Genomic DNA, 22,967 nt, shown 5'->3' with positions numbered 1-22,967 from the left:
CGGGAATGATGATGATGAGATGATGCACGTGACAAAATTGGCGCGTGATGAAAATGGAAAGACGCGTTTGAACACAGCTACGAGAACTCAGTTCCTGATTCTTTTCTCCCGTACAACGCGACTTTTTAAGCCATTGACGTACCATGGACATTGACGAACTCGATCAGCTTTTGCTTGACGACTATGATGGCTTTAACAATAACCAACAACAAGAGAAAACAAACGACACCTTCGATCCCCTTGCACCGTCATCTCCTTCAGAACGCAATGCACCTCCAGCTGTTGGCAAACGACGACCTTACAAACGACTCGACGCTGATCTGTATGTTCCTTAAAGACCTATTTTCCTTCATGTCTTGTATTGACGGTATTCGATAGGTTGTTGTCATCCAAAGGATTAACACGGTTACGATACGAGGCCCCTTCAATCAAATTCCAAGGCAAAGGATACGAGGTAGGATGGTGTCCTTGCATCTATCGGCCGCTCTCTTATCAAAAGGTTCATTCATGTTAGGATACAGATTTGCGAAAGCTGATGGATTATTATCAAATGTGGGCACACAATCTCTATCCTCGACTCCAATTCAGTGATTTTGCACGAACTATCCTAAAGACGACAGCCAATCCAAGAGTCAAGGCCAAACTACATGAATGGCAGGATGAGCACAGAGAGAAAACGGACGAATACGCACGCATCGCTCGAGAACAAGGTAATTTTAAAAGTATGTTAATGGACTATGGTTTGACTCAAATTGGCTTTATTGTTATAGCAGGGGAAAATGGCGAGGGAGGATATGAGGATGGTGATAATCAAGAACAGCAAGCCAGCAGTGATAATGAAGACAGCGATCAAGATATGAATGATGTATTTATGGATTATCTGGTGGGCGTCAAATCAGGAGCCATTTCGATTGAGGATGCACCTCCAGTACCAGAGCAAAATAACAACAATGACAATCCTCGACCAAACAATGACATCGATGATGATGAAAAGGAGGAGGAGGATCTTTTTTTCAAGCCAGCCACTGAAAGAGAACCAAGCCCAGGTCCAGGATCCCCTATGGATATTTCAAGTACCACTCCACAAAGACCTACATTATCCAAGGAAACGAGCAACATATCAGCTATGAAAGGGATAACATCCGATGATGATGAAGACGACGATAATGAGCCACTCTTTATGAATCGAAGACCACGACGGATAACAACCGAAGATGAAGACATGAGCGAATAATGGATCGAGAAGGAATGTGTAATTGTATAATACAAGTGGAATAGAATTGCATAAATTTGTATATATAAAGAAGACTTCTATGCGTGTGTAATTTGCTGTTGGTTGCCTTCATGTTTGTTCTCAACACCACCATCATCCTCCGCAATGATTTCTTGTCCCAAATGCTCTTGATCTTTGCTGAGATAGATTGCAGGCTTTTCATTAGCAATAACTTTGCTGTCAATGATCACTTTGGTGATATGCGAGCCAGGTACATCATACATGGGTTCGAGAAGGATGTTTTCCTAGATATCAAAGTGATTAGTATTATCCCTTCATGAGTGCGTAAAGTGAATGCCATACCATGAGACGACGAAGGCCACGTGCACCAGTCTTTTTCTCTAATGCCAATTCCGCTATCCGCTGCAAAGCAGTTTTACTAAAATGCACATCAGCCTACATCACAAGCGGTTAGTGGATAGTACGTTCAACCAAGTAAAGCCACTATATATATACCTGGTTCAGCTTGAATAAACCTTCATATTGCTTGATAAGCGAGTTTTTCGGCTCTGTCATCACGCGCACAAGATCGTGAATGCTTAAATTGTTGACTGATGCTACCACGGGCAACCGACCAACGAATTCGGGTATCAATCCATACTTGACGAGATCTAATAGAGAAGGTTCTTTAGCGTCATTAACCTTTACAGCATGTGATATCTAAAGCTTACCTGCTGGTTCAACCAATGAAAGGGGATGAGCTTTGGACTCTTTTTCGCTGACATATATATCGTCGGATGAAGATCGCAGAGTAGCGTGGAAGCCAATAGACTAAAAATTTGACATGAGTACAGTAAAATAACCCATTGTATGCTTGGCTACTTACTCCTTTAGCAAGACGATCCTGGACGATCTTTTCCAAGCCAACAAAGGCGCCACTCAATATGAAGAGAATATTGCTTGTGTCCACTGCATACGTCTCCCCTTTGTTGCCGCCTATTCCAGGTCCAGTCGTGTTGCTGCTACCCAATGATCCTGGCATACCAGTACGCCGACCACCAGCAGATCCAGATTTATCAGTGATATTGACCGTTGTTCCTTCAAGCATGCGTAACAGTGACTATGGAATCGATCATCAATACCATGTGCATGATGGCATATATAAGCAAACTTACTTGCTGCACACCTTCACCTGAAACATCCCTTGACGTTGATAAGCTATCAGATCGCCTTGAAATCTTGTCAATCTCATCGATAAACACGATCCCGGTTTCAGCCTTTTTGACATCGTAATCGCAAGCCTATCATTGTTTACTTAATACCTTTGCAATTCTCATTCTAATGCATGTAATCTTTCCTACCTGAAGTAATCTTTGGGTAACTTGTTCAACATCTTCGCCGACATAGCCAGCTTGTGTAAATGGTGTGGCATCTGACATAGAAAATGGAACCTGCAGGATTTGGGCGAGTGTCTTTGCCAACAGGGTTTTTCCTAGATGGATGAAAGAGCATATCTGTTTAACCCAATGTATCTCTTTTCCTTTGCTCTATGCTTACCTGATCCAGTGGGTCCAATTAGCAGGACATTGCTCTTTTCATAAACGGTATGTTCTTCGTCTGAATTGTAAGCTGACTTTGTAGGCATCATATCACGCAGAGTCCCAGCTGCTTGAGTTGGAGGGTTAAGCCATGCACGTTGTTGTGATCCTACAAGCATTGTATGTGAGTGAGTAAGTGATAGGATAGAGATGTGATCTACTTGGGTATTTACCATATACACGCTCTGCTGGAACAATATCAGCCGCACCAATGAAGGAATTATTTGAATAATAGTCCTGTGGCAATGAGCTATGATGTTCTGAAGCTTCTTCAGGAGTATGTTGCTGCTCTATTGCATCTTGTTGTCGTGCAAGGTTGGCTCGTACTCTGTTGTAGTGGTTGAATACGGCAACAGCAAGGATCTTTTTAGCTCGTTCTTGGCCGATAACATAGTCGTTGAGATATTTGACGATCTAGTATACCCTTTATCTTTAGCATACTTATTCCAATAGAGAGTCTTTGATATACACTTACGGTACGAGGGTCTGCTACGGATTCAAGATGGTGGGGTTGAGTGGGTGGTAGCGGCGATGGCGTCCGAACAGCTTCTGGTTGACTGCCGTAAGCGTGATAGCGACGACACTGTGTTGGGAAAGTCGTTCGAAAGAGCAACCGTTGACGTAGAATGAGATGTCTGCGATAGAGATGGATAGTCATTGAAGGGTGAATAAAGGAAGGAAAAGGGAAGTGTCACAGTGATGCTTATGCGTACTCTACAGCCCGACACCTCCATTGCATCTCTTCTCCGAATGACAATCTCGCACCCTGGTTGGCTTACTTGAGGGGGGTATAACAAGCATGGTATTCCATAAGGTATGTTTACATGATATGCTATCCACCATTATCCATAAACGTTGCCCACTCCCCAATCTCTTAATATATAAGTAATAGCCTTTAATACTACTTTTAAACCATTTCCAATAAACGATGATAATCTTCTACCACTCCTTCGTATGTTTGATGTAACTTTTCTTTCTTCTCGGTTGGCTCCATATCCTGCAATGCATCCTGTTGCGATTGTATTAGCACTCATGTATATGCTTTTATACCAATATCATCATCCACTTGCCAAATTGAAAAGATAAAGACGCTGCTTGACTTGTAGTCGGAATGCCTTGTAATCTTCCCTGTTCAACTTGTTGACTTTTGAAAGCAAGTACATTTCGATACATCGTTGGATTTGTCGCTATACATTCAACATCACGTGAATAATGAGGCAATCCTTTACTTGTCATGATCACCTACCTCGGTCAACTTGTACTTTTTCCGCAAATCTTTGATGGTCTTTTTGGGAACAGGTGCCTTCAACCCATCAAACGCTTTATCATTCAACAGATGTCGGAAATCATTCTTGTCACGCATGTCTGAAAATTCCTCGTTTGGATCTTCCACTGCATATTGATGCGATTAATGATACACTGCTACACCATCACCAATACCCTCACTCCCCTCCCCAACCATTAACCTACCTGTAATCTCTTTGATCTCGCTCCTCGTCATAAGAATTTGATATAATGTCTTGTACAATTCACCTAGCATGCCATATCCATTAACCATTATCCTCATAAAAGCATCATAATAATCAACTTACTGCCGTGGCCTTGCTTTTGAAATGGTGGAAGTACGAGGAATTGACTAAGGGATGAATGATGAATAAAGCAAATCGAAGCGTTGAATCATATAACATACCTGATTCTCATACGTGTATTCTCTGGCCAGTAGAAGAAGGGATAGATAGTAGCATATCCGACAAAATGGTACATCTCTGAATCGCCCGTGTGCTCTCGTCGATATCTATTCCTCCATGATAAGCATCTCTCAAATTGCCAAAGATCCATCTCTCCCCATACTTACATGGTATAGATCTCCCATTTCTTGTCATCATCTTCGATATAGCTTGATCCTTCAATGTATAGTAATACAAAGAGCTGCATGCGTTGATGGTATTCTCGAAACTTGGGATTACTGAATGATGCCTATCACACATATTCCAATAAGCATATGTAGACATCCTAACAAGAATGATCTTACCTTGTAAATCTCGAAATGCTCATCCTCGCCTTGATCACCTTCTCTGCTATACTCATGTACTTTTTCTCCAATCGGTTTGAACGTCTTTGCGTCTTCAAGCACGACACGAGTAAACTCATCCGCATTCCCGATACAATCTAAAATGATGCGCATAAGCCATTTTAGCCACCTTTTCCCCAATTCATCGCATGTGACAATGATTACCTGGTGGCAAGTATTCCTTGATCATACCAAAAACATCATCCGCATGGACCTGATCTGAGTTTGATGAGGAGGATCCTGGTGCTGATTGATACTTTGCGCTGTAATCGACACGTGGATAGAGACGCAATGAGCCGGATGCGTATGAAAGCTGTGCAAGAACAAAGAGGACGCACATTAATATACATGAACGAAAATGATGCTTGTGTGACAGGCCAACCTGGATCGATAAATCCTTGTAGCCAAACACTACTTCTTGCTCGCCATAGATTGGATATGTAAAGTTTGGTTCAAAGGTGGTAGCTGTTGTTGGCTCAGTACTCTCTGCATCGCTAAAGTTAGGACGCACTTGATGTGCCAAGGTTAGTTCACAATGGCCTTTATTCACGCGTCAATGCTGTTGTTTACCTAGACTGATCTCCATGTTCTCGGTTGTCTTTGCGATCCAGGGTGCCAAATGTGCTGCACTTGCTGCCGTGTCCATGGTGGGGGAGGTGATTGTGGTTGTAAAATGTGGGCTGTAGCTGAGTATACGGCAAGTGGGTTGGTGTGGTTGTGCAAGAAAAAGAAGTGCAGCTGGAAAAAAAAAAGTTGCAGAGTTCCTTTCACCCACCTTTATCCACACAATGCCGCTCACCCGTTCACAATTACGCCGGCTTTCCATCGAGCAAAAGAATAGCAAAGAGGATTCAAACGAGGTATATATACACACATGACAAGACTCTGTGATCCGTCGTCAAAGTAACAAGCGGCTTTTCACAACATAGTCGAAACAAGGATCGACCGATCAGGAAGCTACAACGACAGATCTCGTAGCCAAGCAGCCAAATCAGCGCAGCAGAAAGTCCACAAGAAAGACATCAACGAGAACCACACCTCGGGTTGTAGCTGCTGAGAAAGCAGAGGAACAAGACGATAATGAGAAGGAGCAACTGGTTGACAGCGATGATGATGATGATGATGATGATATGGAGGAACACCAAGAAATCGACACTGCCCATGACAACCAATCAACGGATGAAGAAGATGACAATGAATCTGAAGAGGACGAAGGGGATGATGACTCTGAAGACGATGATGATGATTCTGAAGGCGACGATGATAGCGAAGACGACTCTTCCGATGATGATGATTTGGATGAATTGCTTAATAAGGCACAAAAAGCTCTTGATTTACAACAGCAACCCGAACACACAAAGGAAACGTAAGTATGGTTGGATTGGATAGCCTTTATGGACATGGATCATTAACCATACTGTTGATAGGGATGAGAAATCGAAGAAGATTAGGTATGGCTTCCTACTACTATTACTACCGCTCTTTATTCCCCATCATGCGACTAATCCATACATGTATGTGTATAGACTACCAAAGTTGGAGAGTGGCATCAACATGCGAGAGCATTTATATATCAAGCGTGATGGTGCTGCAGGCGCTGCACGACTAAAGAACGATACAGTGGCTATTGAGGATGAGGATGAAACAAGCGCCACTAAGCGATCGATTGAAGTTGTCAAAGCATCCAAGGAAAAGGCAAAGCCATTGAGCAGGAAAGAACGGCAAATGGTACGTATATAGAACATGGCTAGTGATCATCATGTTTACTGATGATATGATGTTGTTTAGGAACGGGAAAAGACCACTGGTAAAGGATGGTTTGATATGCCCAAGCCAGAGATGACACCAGAGTTACAACGTGATCTCCAAGTACTCAAGATGCGTCATGTGATTGATCCTAAGCGACATTACAGAAAGATGGGCAAGAAGGAGGATTTCAAATATTTCCAAATGGGCACAGTTGTTGAAGGCGCTACTGAATTCTTCTCATCACGATTGACACGCAAAGAACGAAAGCGCACCATTGTGGATGAACTTTTAGCAGATGACAAGGCACGAACATACCACAAGCGTAAGCACTTGGAAGCATTCTCACGAGGAAAGGATGGACGAAAGAAGGCAAAACGACAAATGAAGCAGCTATCACGATCATAGAAAGACATTGCATTTATTACCATGAATACACATATACATTTCTTTTCATCCAACATATTCTTAAATGATGATGGGAACTGAGAGATACTTGTTCATGTTGTACGATGATGACAAGATCAGCAAACAAACAAAGCAGCACTTACTCTAAAGCCGAATATTTGTTTTTGTGCATAAGAGAGGAAGGAGGATGTATTGTATAACACACATTGTGCCACGATCGTCACCTCATTGTTCCACTTTGCTCATCACGCGTTATGCGGGGGGGTGGTGTAATGTTGATTTGTGCCGCTGAAATTGTCGTTCGGAATCACAGTAAAAAGAGCTCCGGATCTCATCGGTATGGGATCGGGTGCCATATATCCAACTCGACCCGCGTGTGTAGCACATTAAGGGCAAGGTGACACCTTGACAGACACACACATGGCTGAAAATGTGCAACAAACGCTGCAGCAATGTCTTTTTCTTTTCCACCATGTCGATGCATGCTATTTGTTTCTTGAAAGACGATGCAAGTCGATGACTTGGAAAGACCAAGAATGTGGATATCTTTCTTTTCAGGAGACTTAAGAGATCAACAAAGGGTGCAATCCAATGCATCGTCATGTTGCATGCTATCAATTTGCCTTGTGTAACACCTTGAAGGAATTTAATCTCGGCAACAACACAACGTCTTGGCCAGCACCCATCTTTCTTTCTCTTTATCTTGATAAACATGGCAAAATCATCATCCAAAGACACTTCTATACGTACACGACGCAAGCGTACCCATCTTAACTTTTATCAGTTGGCCATCTTACAGCAATCCTATGACAACAATCCACTTCCAGATAATGCTATACGTAGTCATCTTGCACGTCAACTTGGGGTTACCGATCGCACTGTCCAAATATGGTTCCAGAACCGCCGTGCCAAGGAACGACGTTCAATGAAATCAGGCGATAACAATCGACTTGATCACATCCAGCATTACGATAAAGATACAGTAACGCGCTGCCAACCCACATTTCGTTCACTCGTCACCCCTGAGCAATATGAACATCGACGATCCATGACCAAGCAGAGATGTAATAAGAAACCTGCTACTGCTACCTATCCCCAACATCAATCATTGTTGACGTCTCCATCATCAAGCAACCTGGTTCCTGAAATGGCCCAAGATGAGCCTGTCCCTGCAGGTAAGTTATTGAACCAGGAGCAAGCAAGATGAAGGGATGATAGGGATCTCATCATTGAATTTAGGACAATTTTCCTCCTGTTTAGATACATCACCATCACCACCACAACAATCCTTGTCATTTATGGCACATATGCTACGTATTGGCGTGTGGTCCCGATTTGCACAAGGTGATGGTTGGGATCTCAAGTGCCATATTGACCCCATAACGCGTGAAATGGTATGGCAAGTACAAGTACAAGGTGGAGATTTATTCCGGGTCCATATTTCATTTGATTCCATCCAGCAAATACGGCTGATAAGTGGTAATCAACAGCAACAAGGTCTTGAGATTGAGGTACACGACCCAAGCATGGTGCTTTTCTCGATGCGACGAGTGCAAATGGATGCGCGTTGGGTGCTTTGCAGTGACTTTACAGAGAATCAACAAGCAAGTCGAGAGCGCGTTCACATCCTGCAAGGCAGCTATGACCACTTTCAACACGTGCTTTTCAATGCTACAGCATTGGCACCTGACCTTGCATCTAAACTCTTGCTTGTGCCGCCTTCCATTTGCCGTGACCAAACGTTGTCTCCCTCAGTCACCCCCGAACCTTTGATTACTATAACCCCACCCTTCTTACCCGGTTGGAGTGCAGGCACCAACAACATGGATCGGCAATATCAACAAAAGATGCATGAATGGGGATACAGCAATGTTCATTCCATAGATAATGCAATGCTATTTCTTTCTCCTCCTTCATTTTGAAACATGCAGCAATCATTCATCTCTCTTTGTAAATGGCAGGTCCATACATATGAATAAAAAAAATTGCATCTCTTTCGTTTTCCTTTATCTTTTTCTCCCAGCCCATTCAATGACGAATGAAGTAGAAGAAACGCAACAACAAGAAGGACAACCAGAAGAGAATCCACTCTACACTGACACCCATCGGTTGTTTGTGCGTGCTATGCTGTCACATCGCGTCCTTACAATGGATAAGGCAATCCAACTCTTTAACCAAGTCGTAGCTGTGACAAGAAGAAGCCATCAATCTGGTAAAAAGAAAACACCACACCCAATCAATTCAAACATTGACAGCCTTTATTGTATGCTAGCACCAGCATTTGCCGAAGCTATTGCAGTCATCAACAATGAGCTCTCTAACATCGACATGTTATTGAAAGAAACAAGGGACGAGTGGACAGGTGTCAGTATGCTGGTGATGATGAATACTACCGAGGATCCATATGTACAAACAATGACGCCATACACGCCTCGAGAATTGGAGTATTACAGGCATATGGTACACATCGCTATCCCGGGCATGATATACGTGGAGGAAATGCTAATGATTACATGTAGATAGAAATCATTGTGAAAGCGCCAAACGAGACTTGGGCCATAAGTCAGGCAGCAGCTCTACAATTGGGACCATCATTGAAGAGCGGGCTCACTATTGGTAAAACAGAAGAGCTATTGAATCGATTGGAAGAAGACGGCTGGTTACGCGTTTGCAGTGATGGCTCATATGCATTGGCCCCAAGATCTATCGTGGAACTTGAAAGTTACCTTTGTAAAACGTTCGGCGAAAACCATGTTCATCATTGTATCATTTGCACTGAAATGGTGACAAGAGGAAAAAGATGCTGCTCTTGCTCAGGCTATATCCACCACCATTGCTTTGCTCATACGGCAGGCAACCACGCATGCTCTCACCCTTGCCAATACGAGCCCTTTGGATCGCCCGAATAGTGTTGTAGCTCTTTACCGTTTCCCTTATTGTGTATTCGACCTGTAAAGAATGCCTATACAGCTATAATGTAAATTTCGGTTTATGTATTCGCCGATAAAAAGTGCATAATGCATCATCTAAACCAGTAATCGGGTATGCGTTTGAATGAAACTTTAATGACCTAGAGTGTGAGCCAAATGCACCTTATACCATTGTTGCATGGTGCGATCTACACAAGATGTGTGCTTTATCATTGACGCGGTTGCATCCACAAAGTTGTTCGGGGTGATGGCAAGCCGTACACCTTAAGGTCGTCCATAACCCCAACCCCGTGATCAGAGGACGCCCTTTCAATCATCATGATACAAGCGTATTCTCATGGCATGTTATATTTCAACAAGGAGCGGTTGCAGGTTCAAATGTGTTATTAGGCAACTTGGTTGTCAAGCAAGATAATGGGCTTATGAATGAATCAAACATCGCATAATGAAATTGTGAGTTATAGGCATCTTTATAGTGGCTATAAGGGGATTTAAGCTAGTTATATGGCATGTCAACTCACACACAAAGACACATGCACACATGGTGGATAGCGTCACGCGCATTCGGCTCTTTATTTGGTGGGGGGGTGAGGTTAATGGAATGATGATCCATTCTTTCTCTTTCCCTTTTCACATTTTCTTTGTCAACATACACAATATCAAATCACTATGGATACCACTTGGCTCACTATCCAAGCTAAAAGTAAGAGCACCAGCAACCACCATATAGCCTTGCTTACTCAACGCGTTGTGCCTTGAACCTTTTGTCATTCCAGCCTTTACGAAATGGCAAGTTTGCTTGAACGTACTTTTAAAGACGCGACGATTGCTAATGACGACTTTAGGGTCAATACCAAGCTCGATTTAGGACGAGTCCCTCACATTGTGGACCTGAAGAACGACCTTTCCAATGGTGTCAGGCTTATTCAGTTACTGGTAGGTTGTTGAAGGTGGAGGGTACACGGACATCGGAACTGATACCGACCATCACCATATTCGGCATTTGTTATTCTCCTTGGTTGCAGGAAATCATCAGCGGCACCCAGCTGGGTCGATACAGCATGAATCCCCGAATGAGAATCCAATGCGTTGAAAATGTAAACAAGGCTCTCAACTTTATCATGGAGCGTGGCGTGCCTCTCACTAATATCGGCGCTGAAGGTAAAAAGGAAAAACATGACAAGAAGGATGGTATTGAATGGATCAACTTATGGTTACACACACACATACGGGCGCATAGACATTGTGGATAAGAATCTCAAGCTGGTCCTGGGCATGTTGTGGATGATCATTTTGCGATTTACTATTGCGGATATCAAGTGAGTCGTACATTTCATTGTTTAAACCTCCTATTTTCTTGCTAATCCCGCATCATTTTCCAGTCAGGATGGGAAGAATGCAAAGGAAGGTCTCTTGCTTTGGTGCCAGCGTAAGACATCCCCATACAAGGAAGTGCAAGTCAAGGATTTCACTGGCAGCTGGAAGGATGGTTTAGCATTGTAAGTGGTTTATTGACACTTTATGGCCTTCCATTATTGATCATGTTTATATTTGTAGCTGTGCTTTGATTCATCGCCACCGACCAGATCTTTTGAACTTTTATGAGTTGGATTTTGTAAGTAGGAAGGATCCAATGTAATTGGTGATAGGAGGGGGCTAATCAGCGATTGTAGTCAAAACCAGAGGAGAACACGCAATTGGCCTTTGACATAGCAGAGGAGTACTTGGGTATCCCGGTAAATCCATATTGATCTTGGCACTCGGTCTCGTATATCCTAACCACTTTTACGTACTTAGAAATTGCTGGATGTTGAGGATGTTTGCAATGTTACGAAGCCCGATGAACGTTCCATCATGACCTATGTCGCTCAATACTTCCATGCCTTCTCATCACAAGGTATTGTATTAGTCATATTTGGATAGACGCTCGTACTAAAATGGCATTGCTTATAGACAAGGATGAAACTGCTGGACGACGAGTATCAAAGTTTGCCGACGTATTGAATTCTATTTGGCAATCAAAGAACTATTATGAAGAACGAGCATTCAAGGTATGTCAATAGTGCATACGTATCTTTATCGAGACTCATACTTTGCTCTCTCATATAGCTTATAGAAGCAGTACAAAGTGCGCAAAAACATTGGAAGGAGACGGTGCTGACCGATTCATATCAAGAGACCAAGCAAAAAGGACTAGAATTTGCCACATACAAGAGCACACAAAAACGTGAATGGGTTTCTGAACGACGTGATCTCGACACGCTGCTAGGCAACATCCAAACGAAGCTGAAGACATACAACCTAAAGCCGTATTTTCCGCCAGAAGGCTTGACACTCAAGGTAAATGGGGAAAAAACAGCCCTTGGCATCGAGTTCATGATACTGATATGCTAGTGGATAGGATTTAGACAACATGTGGCAGGATCTTTTGAATGACGAAGCAGTCTATTATCGCAACATTAACAGCAAAATGCGAGAGTAAGCTCATGAGGTTATGCAGCATTCGAGGACACAGTGATCTAATCGGCCGTCACTAAATTAGGATCAAAGAGAATCTTAGAAAGGCGTATGCACAAGCTGCTAACAGTTTCCAACGGCAATTGGATGCTATTTCGGCGGATTTGGCGGCCCTTGACGGTGATCTTGAGCATCAAATGACACATGTTGGCAACATTTCACACAAGCTTTCACCACTACAAAAGGATCTTGAACATATTGAAGTATTGGATCGCGCATGCATCGAAGCCAACACGGAGGAGAATGATTACACTGTATACTCTGTGGAAGATTTAACGTTTGAACTTGGACTTGTGAAGCGAGCAATCAGGAAAAAGATGGCATTCATCGAAAATCAGGCAAGTTGGTGGGAAGCATGTGGCATTCAACAATGGGATTGACACGATAAATCGATTAGAGCGTTTCTCGCAACATGACCAATCTCACACCTGCACAGCTGGAAGAATTCGAACACGTATTTCGACACTTTGCAAACGACCAAAGCAACACACTTTCCATCGACGAGTTTCCTGCCGCATTGGCTAGCTTGGGTCTTTTTTACGATGATTATGAGCTGGATCGATTATTTGCAGAGACCTTTCAGCATAATCAAGAGGCGAGCTTTGAGCAATTCATCCAATTTATGGTCGCCATTACCGAAGACAAGTCAACGCCCGAACAATTACAAGATGCATTCCAAACCATTGCAGGAGATAAGCCATATGTCACTGAGTTGGATTTACGGCGATGCATGGTACCTGAAACAGCAGTAGAGTATCTATCACGGGACATGCCACCTGCGACCACGAGCGATGAACCAGATTCATTCGATTATAGCTTATATGTCAAGCAAATGTTTCAATGATTAAATACAAAAAAGTTTTATTTGGGTTTCCTATTTACGCATACGCTTCTTGAAACGTTCTGCTACGATTTCATCAGATGCCATCTGTCGTCGATCAGTCCGCTTGTTTTGTGGTTTGACGATTTGCTTTTCATAGTTGGCAGGTACTTCTAAATTCGGGTTGTTAGCAACAAATCATTCTTGGTACAAAGCTGCTTTACTTACCATCTTCCTCTACTGGCTCTTCCCCCTTTGTCTAAAGAAATAAACGTGTAAAGAGTTTGTTCGATAGCACATGTATACATTGTCACCTACCGCTTCTTCATCCATGTATTTCCGCTTTGCACGTTCAGTATCCTCGATATTTTTTAGTCGCACGCTAATAAGCATTGTCAGTACATGGTCACCCTCGTGCATGTTATTAACCTACTCAATGCCCAAATCCACTTCAGGAATAGCTGTCAACATTTGTGTCGAAAGTTGCATGCTACCTTCTTCAACAGGCTTTTGTCCAACCTAAGCCATATACAATGAATACCCAACCGTATCTCTGATTCCATAATGAATGACTCTTTACCTTTAATCGATCCGGAATTTGGTACAATTCTTCATAGATATCCACAGGCCCATCTCGTTTCCTTTTCTCAACAGCCCCCTTGGAAGATCCACCTGGAGCATCGGTCACCTTGTTTTCACCACGACGTTTCCTCATCTCTTCCTCAATGTAAGCCATCCTACAGAAAACACCAAGGGGTTAGCTTCCAGGAACATGAGAAAGAGCAATATGAAATGTCACTTACATGTGCTTGTCGACGTCCAAGGCATTGGTCTGTGTTGTGAACGAGTCAAGCTTAAGTTTCTTTTCAGTGCCCTCTTCTTCCTCACCCCTAATAACAACAAGATAGAGCGTTAATGAAGCTAATCAATCAATGCACCTAAAGACCCTTACCGTCGAACAGAATCCAGCGTCTTTTGCAAACCCCAAGGATCGTGCTGATCAGGCTTCTTTTTCTTCTTTTTGTCGCCTCCTTTGGACAGCTTTTCAACATCAATGCCGCCATGCTTACGTCTTAATCGTCGCAGCTCTTGTAACTCTTCGATAGTATCACTGGTAACAAAGTAAATAAAACGTATGTCATTTTACAGATCGTCAAATGGAGTCTACCTAATCTCGCTGGGCGATTGCTCGCGGATGCTGTTGTTCTCGTCATCGTCTGAATCGAAGGTCTTTTTCCTCAGGTTGCGTTTTTTACGTTGTATAGGCATAGTGGTGGGATATAGAATTGTATATGAATGTAGAGGAAGGAAATGGAAAGGATAGAGCTGGCACAAAATCAGTACTTCATGCTTTCCCTTGAGGTGATCTCCGCTTCCACTGGATCATGGACTCTAGAAGGCATCGGCCTATGGGATTGGACATTGCAGCTGTCACTATTATAGGATGATTTCATTGTTATCATCAATAAAAAAGAGCATCCTTCTTTACATACTCACCTGGAGAGCAAGCTGATTACTTAAAAGACCTATAACAATGCGTTGTGGGCACTTTTGACATATCTTGAAAGGGGATCGAGGGGAGCGAGCTTGCTTATAGATGAAAAGACAACCAATGCTGTAGATCACCAAAAAAGCATGAGCGCAAGGGATGTTGTATCAGGTATGAAAACGTGTGCTGATCCACTTCAGCGCAAACACAGTTGCCACTAGAGCACGTTGTTTAGTAACCACAACCAACTAAATTATAAGGGTGATGGTTGCCATGCTAGAGGTGTTTTTGATAATGACGTTTGACACCCGATGAATTTCCATAGCAACCCTGTAAGACTGCAATTGCTCATACCAAAGTCTTGATACTATGTCCACGATCCAGCAATTCATTGTAGTATATAAAAATCGGGATATTATTGTTGATGTGGGGGACAAGGGAGAAAAACACGTATGCACATCATAGACTAAAGGTAGTAGTTCACAAACAAAAGGACTGAGGTATTACTATTATTATCGATGCAGCAGGTGTCATGTCACAAATGCTGTTGGGCACTTGTGGGCGCTCTCTTTCGGGAACGTTTTGGCAGCGTACAAGGCACCCGTACTTTATCATTACACGTCTCCTCAAGTTGACGCCGTTGGATAAACTCTTGTTGTGCACGTAATATTGCTTCCATATCAAAAGGTGCTGGTGACGGAGCTACCGAAATCTCACGTTTACGTTTGGATTGATAATGACGTGCGTGTTGATGTTGTGAGGATGATTGATGGATCGACTGATTCGATGAATGTGAATCAAAAGCTGACTCGGCAAGCAATTGATGAATGTCATGAAACAGCAAGTGGTAAATGTTCTCGAGCGAAGAAACGACAGCGGGTGGTTTGACGGAGATTTCCCCCGGTGAACCGATAACAATGGATGTCGTGTTGCCGATGTTGTGCTTGTGCTCCTGCAGATCGCACAACGATGATGATGACGATTGTGATGACAAGGATGCTGTTTCTGTACCCGCCAATCCAACAGCGTCGTCAGATGTACATTGCTGCTGCATCATTGAAAACACGCCATGCACATCATCTATGCTTGGACATCCATCATTATTATTCATATTGGTACCATTTTCTTCGCCATCAAAAGAAGAGGGCAATCCATGAATGAATGAATCAAACAATGTATCCGCAACGTTCATTCAAAAAACACACACAAGGCGAAAAAGAACGAGTCGATGTCTACCGAATGAGGACATGCCCACTGTTTGTCAAGCTGAACAACAAAAAAGACGATCAACCACCCATCGGAGGATTCACTTGGCCATTATTGCCGAAAAAGAAATGCTTATTTGTACCATGGAAAGCTGTGTCCCGTCACTCACACTTTGTTTGCCCAGGTGCATATTAAGAGCAAGTGGCAAGCTGTAAGCCTATCTCGAACGGAAAACTAGTCATATAAAGAAAGCGGTACAAAAAGGCAGCTGCCGCTGTTTATGCATATTTTGCCAAGGCTGCAACTCATTCATGGTGTTCTTGTCCCCTTGACGGGTGACCATCCCTTTCTCCTTGTTACGATCCTACCAGTTGCACCAGCAACATCAATCGTTTTTTAGCGTCACAAATGAAACCTTGATCGATCTTGAGAATATGCAGAATGCCAACAACAGCAGCTTTTTGCCCTGAAAACAAGCCATCCTTGCATTTGATGCTGCTGCACATGCCTTGTAGCGATGATCGCCGGTTTTATCAAGCTCCTCAATTGAATGGGTGAATAAAAAACACGCTGAGCACACATATATAAGCATGTTCCTTTTTTGGGGAGGATGATGTAGCCCGGGAATAAGGAGTGATTGCCACTCTAATTTGTTGATCACACGAGCTACCTAAATTCCAAAGGAGGTTTGTGAGAGAACATCATCTACCATCAATTTCAGCAGCTAGGAGAGTGTGCGGCTGATAAATGATGCGACATCATCATAATAGTCAGCATCTCGATATGTGCATCGGCAGTGGTTCAGCCTTTTAGTCTAGGTTGCCCGTTGTTGCAAAAGGAGCACTACTCAACTAACAAACAATCCAACAGCGCCAAGTCGCATATTCTTTAGTGTCTCCTTTTCCTTGGAGTGAGGAATGTACGTGAATGTATGGTATACGTTTAGTCATCACAATGAGACCATGATATGCTTGTTATTACATTTTGGTAGATGGGGTAATAAAAATAGCGGTCAATGATATGCAAGTCGAATGTGCTATTTCCAGAGAGATCAAGCACCGTGCGTAATTGAGTGGATTGGTCAAAAAAGAGCAAAGAGGGGTTGGATGCTGCAAGGTGTGCATTGTGTTACAGCCACGCCGTGTAATAACCAGGACTTGAGAGCACATCATTAGCACCATCAACCACAATCCAAGTGCTTATATATAGGGCACCGTATCCCAAGGAGCCCAAACACCTTACCCCTTCCTTCTCTTTCACTTTTTTTTCCACCATGGGCAAGAGCAAAAAGAACAACACAGATGAAAGCGCCCTTCAAATGGCACGCTGGTCGGGTTCAGCTTATTCAACAGCCCAATTCTCTCTTGCATCTCCACCTCCAGAACTCCCCAACAAGAAGATTCTCGGCTTTGGATCATCTGGACAAGCCAAACCCATCATGGTGGATGACCCATTACCTATCATTGAACACGATGATCTTAAACAAGGTTCGCTTTACATTATAAAGATCAGGAACGTGTGCGTTGCTTTGTTTGAAGGTAAGTTAAGGTGCTCAAAGAAAAAAGCAAAAAAACTTTTGACACGATGATCCGCAAATTTTAGGCTGGGACGATGACATGTGTTGCTTCTCGGTGCTGCGTAAGTAATCCCCCCTCAAAACAGCATTATCAGGTACAGGATTCTCAATAACGCCACATCTTGGCTTATAGGCTCCGAAGCAACGCCCATGCGTTGGTCAGAAGCTAGGTAAGGTTTTGATTGTAGCACAAGTGTGTTGGGGATTAGCATACCAATATGACTGGTTTAGGTATATCCCGGGAGATTTTGATGCATATGATGCATTCGATGATGCTGGTAATCCACCAGTACACTTGTGGAGCCGTCAACTACGTGTACAAGTCCCAATCAATTGGTTTTCCATTTTTGAAGAAGCACGCCGCAAGCAGCGTCAATGGGTTGAAGAACAAAACCAAGAAGAGTTTTATTATGCTGCTGATGAACGACATGCTCCTCATCAACACGAGCCTGTTACACCACCTGCCACCGACAAGTCAAGTGGAGGAGAAAAGTCACCCAATGGCTCTCAAAATAACGATGACATTGATGACGATGATAGTGATAAAGATTCTCAGCAGGCAGCTGATGATGCCAAACAAGATGACAAAGACAAGGTTGACAAGGTTGACAAGGAACCTATCGTTGATGGTACTGAAAGTGGCGTCAACAACGAGGCTGCTGTACCACCAACATCCAAAACCACTACCAACGGGAACTCTGTTCCGACATCTTTGAAGAAGCAAAGCACTGAGCAAACCGACAAGCGTCATACCAAAGACCTTGACACTCCTACCGTCTCACGATCCAACACAGCACCACATCTTGCCAAACAACAACCACAATCCCCACCCAAACCAAAATACCAAGCAGCACCCTCTTCTGCAACCACTGCCACCAACAACAACGACGACTTTAGCTTTCCACATAATGGCGATCAATTTGCCATTCAAAATAATGGCTACCAAGTGACACCACCCGCTGTTCCACCTATGCCCGTTGATGGTGGAATCAGTGACCCTTCCTCTCTCAAGCCCAAACGTCGGTCCGTACATGGCTTTTTCCGTAACAAGTCGTAAAGTCTACAACCCCACTCTTTACTCGTCAATTTATCCTCTTAGTGTATGATCTTATCTAGTATTGAATAAACCGAAAAGAAAAGCATAGTACTTTTCTTTTTTGCCTATAGTATGTGATTTTCCTCATAGTGGGTGATTACCACAATGTCTACCGCTAGGTGATTCTCTAATGCATTGCATTCCCCTGGACATCTTTGGATCGACAATGCAGTGACTTTTTTATGCAATACGATCCTCCTTGTAGAACCATTACATCTTTCCACAATGGCTGCTGCTGTTTCCCTGCATTTGCATGCATGACTTTTCTTTCCATGTCGTTACAAGCACGAGTCCCTTTCTGATAGCGAGGTTCCATCTCATTTTTCCATACATTGTACAATGATGTAATGGGGTGAGGAGTACCTTGCATACAGATGCTCTTTCAGCGGAGCTGGCGATATAAACACAAACATTGAGGTAGGCATCCTGGTTTTGATAACACCTGACGATAAGGCTAAATGCATTGTCGTAGTTGAGATGATAACTTGACGTGCAGTGCGGTCCTTTTTTTGCTCCCTAGATCGGGGTTGTACTCGCATCGATTGTTTTTCACCTGTATCCTATTACATACAACCCCATTGAATTCCTCAAAAGCCATGGCTTCGTTATGTGTGCTAGAAATGGCCTTTGGTTTATGCAAGACGAGGTGTATTGGTTACACAGTAATGCCTGTTGGAGTTGGCTGATAGCCCTATCTTTGGCCTCTTTCTTTTGGACGCTCAATTACGAGAAATGACGCAAGAGAGGTTGGCTTCTTGAGTGATCCCCAAAGGGGGTTGCGATTGTTTCTAGTGTTAAACCCTTCAACATGGTCACTTCTATAGCCTACTTTTTTATTCAACAAGCGATATCGAAGGACTTGTATGTTGATGTCGATCTTTGTTCAGCTACCGATGACTTGAGAATAGGTCTTAACAGCAACGTGATGATTACAAAAATCGCTCCATAAAGAGGCCATGGTTGATCATGCCGAGACTATCATTGCTTTTGACATCTCCGCATAAGGTTGAGTGGGGACATGAAGGAAACCATGCACTGTTTTACCGAACGTAGGATTTGCTTGTTCTTAATTTAATAAAAACGAGCTAGATGGTAGGTAGTATGAGTTCCTTGGAGGATTGTCGACGATATGGCAAATCGCAAAAATGAGTTGTTTGATGGATTTAGAATTATGGGTATCAGTGATTGTGCGCATCAAGTCAATTTATTAGAAGCTAATGATAAAAGGTCCTCCCACTCTCTATTGTATCAGAAAAGGCATATACCTCTTATAAGAACGAATAACGTAAACACTATCTTCTTTATTGTTCCATCTAAGCTATATTGATCCACAAGCAAGCAACAAGGGGATATGTATGCTAGCAATCCAAGTGCGGTAGTAACCGATCCTTTATTATTTTCCTCTAGTGATCTCCTATTTTGCCACCACCATCGCCGGCTTCGACGTCCATCAGTCATCGTCGTCCTCAAAGTTGTCGTCACCAATCATCCAAAAAGACAATGGGATCTTGCAGGCTTCCTCTTAGATATCAAGAGATATGGAAAACGGATCAAGCAACGCCGTTTTGGAAAGAGAACGCAAACCTTGCTTGTTTGTGTCATTGTTGTAATCATCGTCATTGTTGAAATCGTCGTAGTCATCATAATAATCGTAATCATCGTCATTGTTGTAATTGTCGTGGTCGTCGTAGTCATCGTAATGGTCGTCCCTATAAATAAAAAGCAGCCAAGTTAGACGATCTGATACCGGGAATGATGACGATTTGGTATACCGTTAGGCGATCCACTCCAAGGAAGAAAGCAAATCAGAAGGAATTCACAAACCAAATCACCCACCATACGAGCAACATCGGGCAATCCCTTGTTCTTGAGAAAGCACTGCACGAATCACGCAAGGCCAGTTCGATCCATGGCAAGGAAGGACTCATTTACGTAAAGTCCAGGCTCATAGTTGTCCTCATTCATCCTTGCAAAGAAAGAATGATCCCCAATCCTTCCAATCATTTCCCACCTCATGAAAAGAAATCCTCAAAGGGAAAGAACGAGCCTATCACGAGAAGAGCGTGTTGGTTCAACGCATTCACGAGTTGTTGCAAATCCCCTTTTTACCTACACGGTGACCATGCTCTTCCAAAAACCCATCGTCATCGACCCATCAACTCAACGCAGGCCTATAGACCCCTGGACGCGTTCCAAGAAGCTTTTCCAGCAAACTTGGCTAGTGCAGAGCGGACGCAGCGGCCACTTGATACAGGCTGGGACTTGAACCCAAAGAGATGATGATGATGCCCCAAGTTGCATTGCCTGACCAAAGAAACCTAGTCAATTCATTATTAGCACACACACAATAAACACCTTTTTCATTGTTTGTTTCATTTCACTTGCCTTTTCCATATACACAAAGACCCGTTGTTGTTGGTTACTGGAAACCGAAAACCATGGTGTAGTATAGTTGAGCCGAAACAAAACGCCAAACCAGCCAACGTCTTGAAACCAAACTTGCCCTCTATACAAGCTGACGCGTCAATGGAACAAGTTACGCTGCAACATTGGACTCTGAATGTACCTGTTGACACCAAGCGTAGAGCGGGAATAGCAAGGAGCAAAAGGAAACAACGATATCGCCATGGCAACCACCAACCACCAACCACCTCTGCTTGTTGTTGACATGATCCATCCACAAGAGGCGTTTAATAGCAGCCGCGCACCAAAGGAATCGCCAATAACCAGAACCACCAAGAGATAGAAAGCTTGCTGATACCAAAGATATACAAGTTGTTCCTTGTTGCTGATGTGACCAATCGATAAGAGACCTTCATTTCAGGATGCCCACCGAATTGCCGATAACGAGAAAACCAGATGATGGGATAAAGCTTGATATGGAACCAACGATATGGATGCTGTTACTTGTTGCTGATACAATCCACTCACAAGAGACTTGCATTGGCGGACACTCTTCAGAGAAATCGCCCGTTGCTTGGTAACCAACCACCAGAAATGAAATAAAGATTTGATGACACCAAGAGATAAACGAACTTTTCCCGATTGCTGACATGATTCACCTACGTATAAAAGATACATGGTATGTAAACGATTTTCCAAACCCATCGAATAAATACTTAGCAATCATAGCTGTGATCTTGTAAGCTCAAAAGCACCAAAAGACAAGCAGCTCTCTGCAATGGTCCCTCTAAATAATGGTAAGCGTTTCAGCAAAGGTCTCCAAAAAGCATGAGTGTCATACAGACCTGAATCACGCAATCATCACCGGTAGACTCGGGAACCAAATAGGCCATCAGGATGTAAAGTAATTATAAAAGCGCACAGCCAAAGGAACATCATAGTACCGGTACTCTCCTGTGGATCGACGCGATGAAGTGCATCAATAGAGATACCATCTTCTCTCTAAAGGCAAGGAGATCAATAGCCGTAAAACGATGGAGCCGTGCGAACAGAGGATGCATTTTTAAATCCCTGAGGCCGCAACGTGAGTCGCACTGTCCCCGGGAACAGCATGTAGAGCTCCACAGGAAAGTACAGTACAATGATGTCCTTGACGTGCAGCCGTGATAATAATAGTATCGCCGAAAGAGGCTCTGCCACTGTATGGTGTTTGGTAAGTCCACTTGAATCCAACCAATCCCATAATAATGAACACTCTTACCTTGTGGTATTTCTCAAAGCATCAATGCCTCAAATAAAACCGTATCTCCACGTCATCCATATTGTCTTGCTGCTGTTTCACTGTAAGTCTCGTTAATTAACAGGTTTCGCTTTGTAGATTCAATACCACGCTTACCATTGAGCCAACCATACAGCATTCTTGCTTTGATATCCGTATCCTGTTGCTGCCAGAGGTACCATCATCCAACATGTTCAACCTACCATAAACGCAATGTGAGATAACAAGTAAAACCAACCCACACGCTTTTGTTGTCAGCATACCCAAAAGAGGCAATGTCAAGACGTCTTGAGAACTCTCATTGTGGACAACTCGGTAAGGAAGACACACGACGCCTCATTGGGTCGTATAGACGAGACAACACCAACCTACACGCGAACTTTAGTACTACAATGTTCGACTTGAACAATAAAAGGAATTGCAGCGATTGAACTTACATGTTGTATTGGAATGGAAGCTTGTGTCAAGGGTAGATCGCGCACGTGCTTGTTGTAACTGAATGCGTCGCCATTGGCCACCTGTTCGCCCATTGACGGTTTGCATTGTTGGCAATGCCAGAAGTTAGTGGTGTGGAGAGTGTAAATGGAGTTGGTCTTACCTTGCATCGTTGTGAAG

At 43.2% G+C, this 22,967-nt stretch overlaps 11 protein-coding genes across 11 annotated transcripts; 6 read left to right on the top strand and 5 right to left on the bottom strand.

Annotated features, from left to right (window-relative positions):
• Positions 1-143: 143 nt before the first annotated feature.
• O0I10_010250 (uncharacterized protein) lies at positions 144-1,234 on the top strand (the record flags this gene model as incomplete). The annotated part of the gene is made up of 4 exons (XM_058490232.1): positions 144-322; positions 379-454; positions 515-710; positions 774-1,234. 4 exons carry the CDS (start codon positions 144-146, stop codon positions 1,232-1,234), a joined length of 912 nt encoding a protein of 303 aa, XP_058338953.1.
• A 77-nt stretch (positions 1,235-1,311) lies between these two features.
• O0I10_010249 (ATP-dependent Clp protease, ATP-binding subunit ClpX) lies at positions 1,312-3,469 on the bottom strand (the record flags this gene model as incomplete). The annotated part of the gene is made up of 10 exons (XM_058490231.1): positions 1,312-1,518; positions 1,577-1,669; positions 1,730-1,884; positions 1,945-2,044; positions 2,100-2,333; positions 2,389-2,514; positions 2,575-2,705; positions 2,771-2,920; positions 2,985-3,225; positions 3,287-3,469. 10 exons carry the CDS (start codon positions 3,467-3,469, stop codon positions 1,312-1,314), a joined length of 1,620 nt encoding a protein of 539 aa, XP_058338952.1.
• A 249-nt stretch (positions 3,470-3,718) lies between these two features.
• Positions 3,719-5,528, bottom strand: O0I10_010248 (uncharacterized protein; the record flags this gene model as incomplete). The annotated part of the gene is made up of 11 exons (XM_058490230.1): positions 3,719-3,820; positions 3,882-3,998; positions 4,058-4,203; positions 4,282-4,344; positions 4,404-4,447; positions 4,502-4,606; positions 4,667-4,788; positions 4,844-4,980; positions 5,048-5,195; positions 5,265-5,392; positions 5,453-5,528. The coding sequence occupies 11 exons, from the start codon at positions 5,526-5,528 to the stop codon at positions 3,719-3,721; spliced, it is 1,188 nt and encodes a 395-aa protein (XP_058338951.1).
• Positions 5,529-5,670: 142 nt separating this feature from the next.
• On the top strand, positions 5,671-7,036 carry O0I10_010247 (uncharacterized protein; the record flags this gene model as incomplete). Its single annotated transcript, XM_058490229.1, has 5 exons — positions 5,671-5,742; positions 5,812-6,248; positions 6,310-6,333; positions 6,409-6,610; positions 6,671-7,036. 5 exons carry the CDS (start codon positions 5,671-5,673, stop codon positions 7,034-7,036), a joined length of 1,101 nt encoding a protein of 366 aa, XP_058338950.1.
• A 712-nt stretch (positions 7,037-7,748) lies between these two features.
• On the top strand, positions 7,749-8,958 carry O0I10_010246 (uncharacterized protein; the record flags this gene model as incomplete). Its single annotated transcript, XM_058490228.1, has 2 exons — positions 7,749-8,211; positions 8,276-8,958. The coding sequence occupies 2 exons, from the start codon at positions 7,749-7,751 to the stop codon at positions 8,956-8,958; spliced, it is 1,146 nt and encodes a 381-aa protein (XP_058338949.1).
• A 226-nt stretch (positions 8,959-9,184) lies between these two features.
• O0I10_010245 (uncharacterized protein) lies at positions 9,185-9,945 on the top strand (the record flags this gene model as incomplete). Its single annotated transcript, XM_058490227.1, has 3 exons — positions 9,185-9,248; positions 9,309-9,496; positions 9,556-9,945. The coding sequence occupies 3 exons, from the start codon at positions 9,185-9,187 to the stop codon at positions 9,943-9,945; spliced, it is 642 nt and encodes a 213-aa protein (XP_058338948.1).
• Positions 9,946-10,635: 690 nt separating this feature from the next.
• O0I10_010244 (uncharacterized protein) lies at positions 10,636-13,327 on the top strand (the record flags this gene model as incomplete). Its single annotated transcript, XM_058490226.1, has 14 exons — positions 10,636-10,669; positions 10,743-10,755; positions 10,812-10,902; positions 10,992-11,127; positions 11,207-11,285; positions 11,349-11,465; positions 11,524-11,581; positions 11,640-11,702; positions 11,764-11,863; positions 11,920-12,017; positions 12,076-12,306; positions 12,368-12,444; positions 12,509-12,821; positions 12,881-13,327. The coding sequence occupies 14 exons, from the start codon at positions 10,636-10,638 to the stop codon at positions 13,325-13,327; spliced, it is 1,857 nt and encodes a 618-aa protein (XP_058338947.1).
• A 30-nt stretch (positions 13,328-13,357) lies between these two features.
• On the bottom strand, positions 13,358-14,572 carry O0I10_010243 (uncharacterized protein; the record flags this gene model as incomplete). Its single annotated transcript, XM_058490225.1, has 8 exons — positions 13,358-13,476; positions 13,532-13,562; positions 13,622-13,685; positions 13,737-13,822; positions 13,884-14,040; positions 14,107-14,193; positions 14,256-14,414; positions 14,472-14,572. The coding sequence occupies 8 exons, from the start codon at positions 14,570-14,572 to the stop codon at positions 13,358-13,360; spliced, it is 804 nt and encodes a 267-aa protein (XP_058338946.1).
• Positions 14,573-15,327: 755 nt separating this feature from the next.
• O0I10_010242 (uncharacterized protein) lies at positions 15,328-15,984 on the bottom strand (the record flags this gene model as incomplete). The annotated part of the gene is made up of 1 exon (XM_058490224.1): positions 15,328-15,984. The coding sequence occupies one exon, from the start codon at positions 15,982-15,984 to the stop codon at positions 15,328-15,330; it is 657 nt and encodes a 218-aa protein (XP_058338945.1).
• A 1,287-nt stretch (positions 15,985-17,271) lies between these two features.
• Positions 17,272-18,631, top strand: O0I10_010241 (uncharacterized protein; the record flags this gene model as incomplete). The annotated part of the gene is made up of 4 exons (XM_058490223.1): positions 17,272-17,536; positions 17,601-17,636; positions 17,708-17,744; positions 17,806-18,631. 4 exons carry the CDS (start codon positions 17,272-17,274, stop codon positions 18,629-18,631), a joined length of 1,164 nt encoding a protein of 387 aa, XP_058338944.1.
• Positions 18,632-22,355: 3,724 nt separating this feature from the next.
• On the bottom strand, positions 22,356-22,882 carry O0I10_010240 (uncharacterized protein; the record flags this gene model as incomplete). Its single annotated transcript, XM_058490222.1, has 4 exons — positions 22,356-22,403; positions 22,470-22,551; positions 22,638-22,720; positions 22,790-22,882. The coding sequence occupies 4 exons, from the start codon at positions 22,880-22,882 to the stop codon at positions 22,356-22,358; spliced, it is 306 nt and encodes a 101-aa protein (XP_058338943.1).
• Between the last annotated feature and the right edge of the window lie 85 nt (positions 22,883-22,967).

Source organism: Lichtheimia ornata, assembly GCF_029851405.1.
Source record: "Lichtheimia ornata isolate CBS 291.66 chromosome Unknown scaffold00067, whole genome shotgun sequence".
In the NCBI taxonomy this organism is placed as follows: domain Eukaryota; kingdom Fungi; phylum Mucoromycota; class Mucoromycetes; order Mucorales; family Lichtheimiaceae; genus Lichtheimia; species Lichtheimia ornata.
Note: the sequence above shows the minus strand (reverse complement) of the source record. Positions and strands in the feature narration are given on the sequence as shown.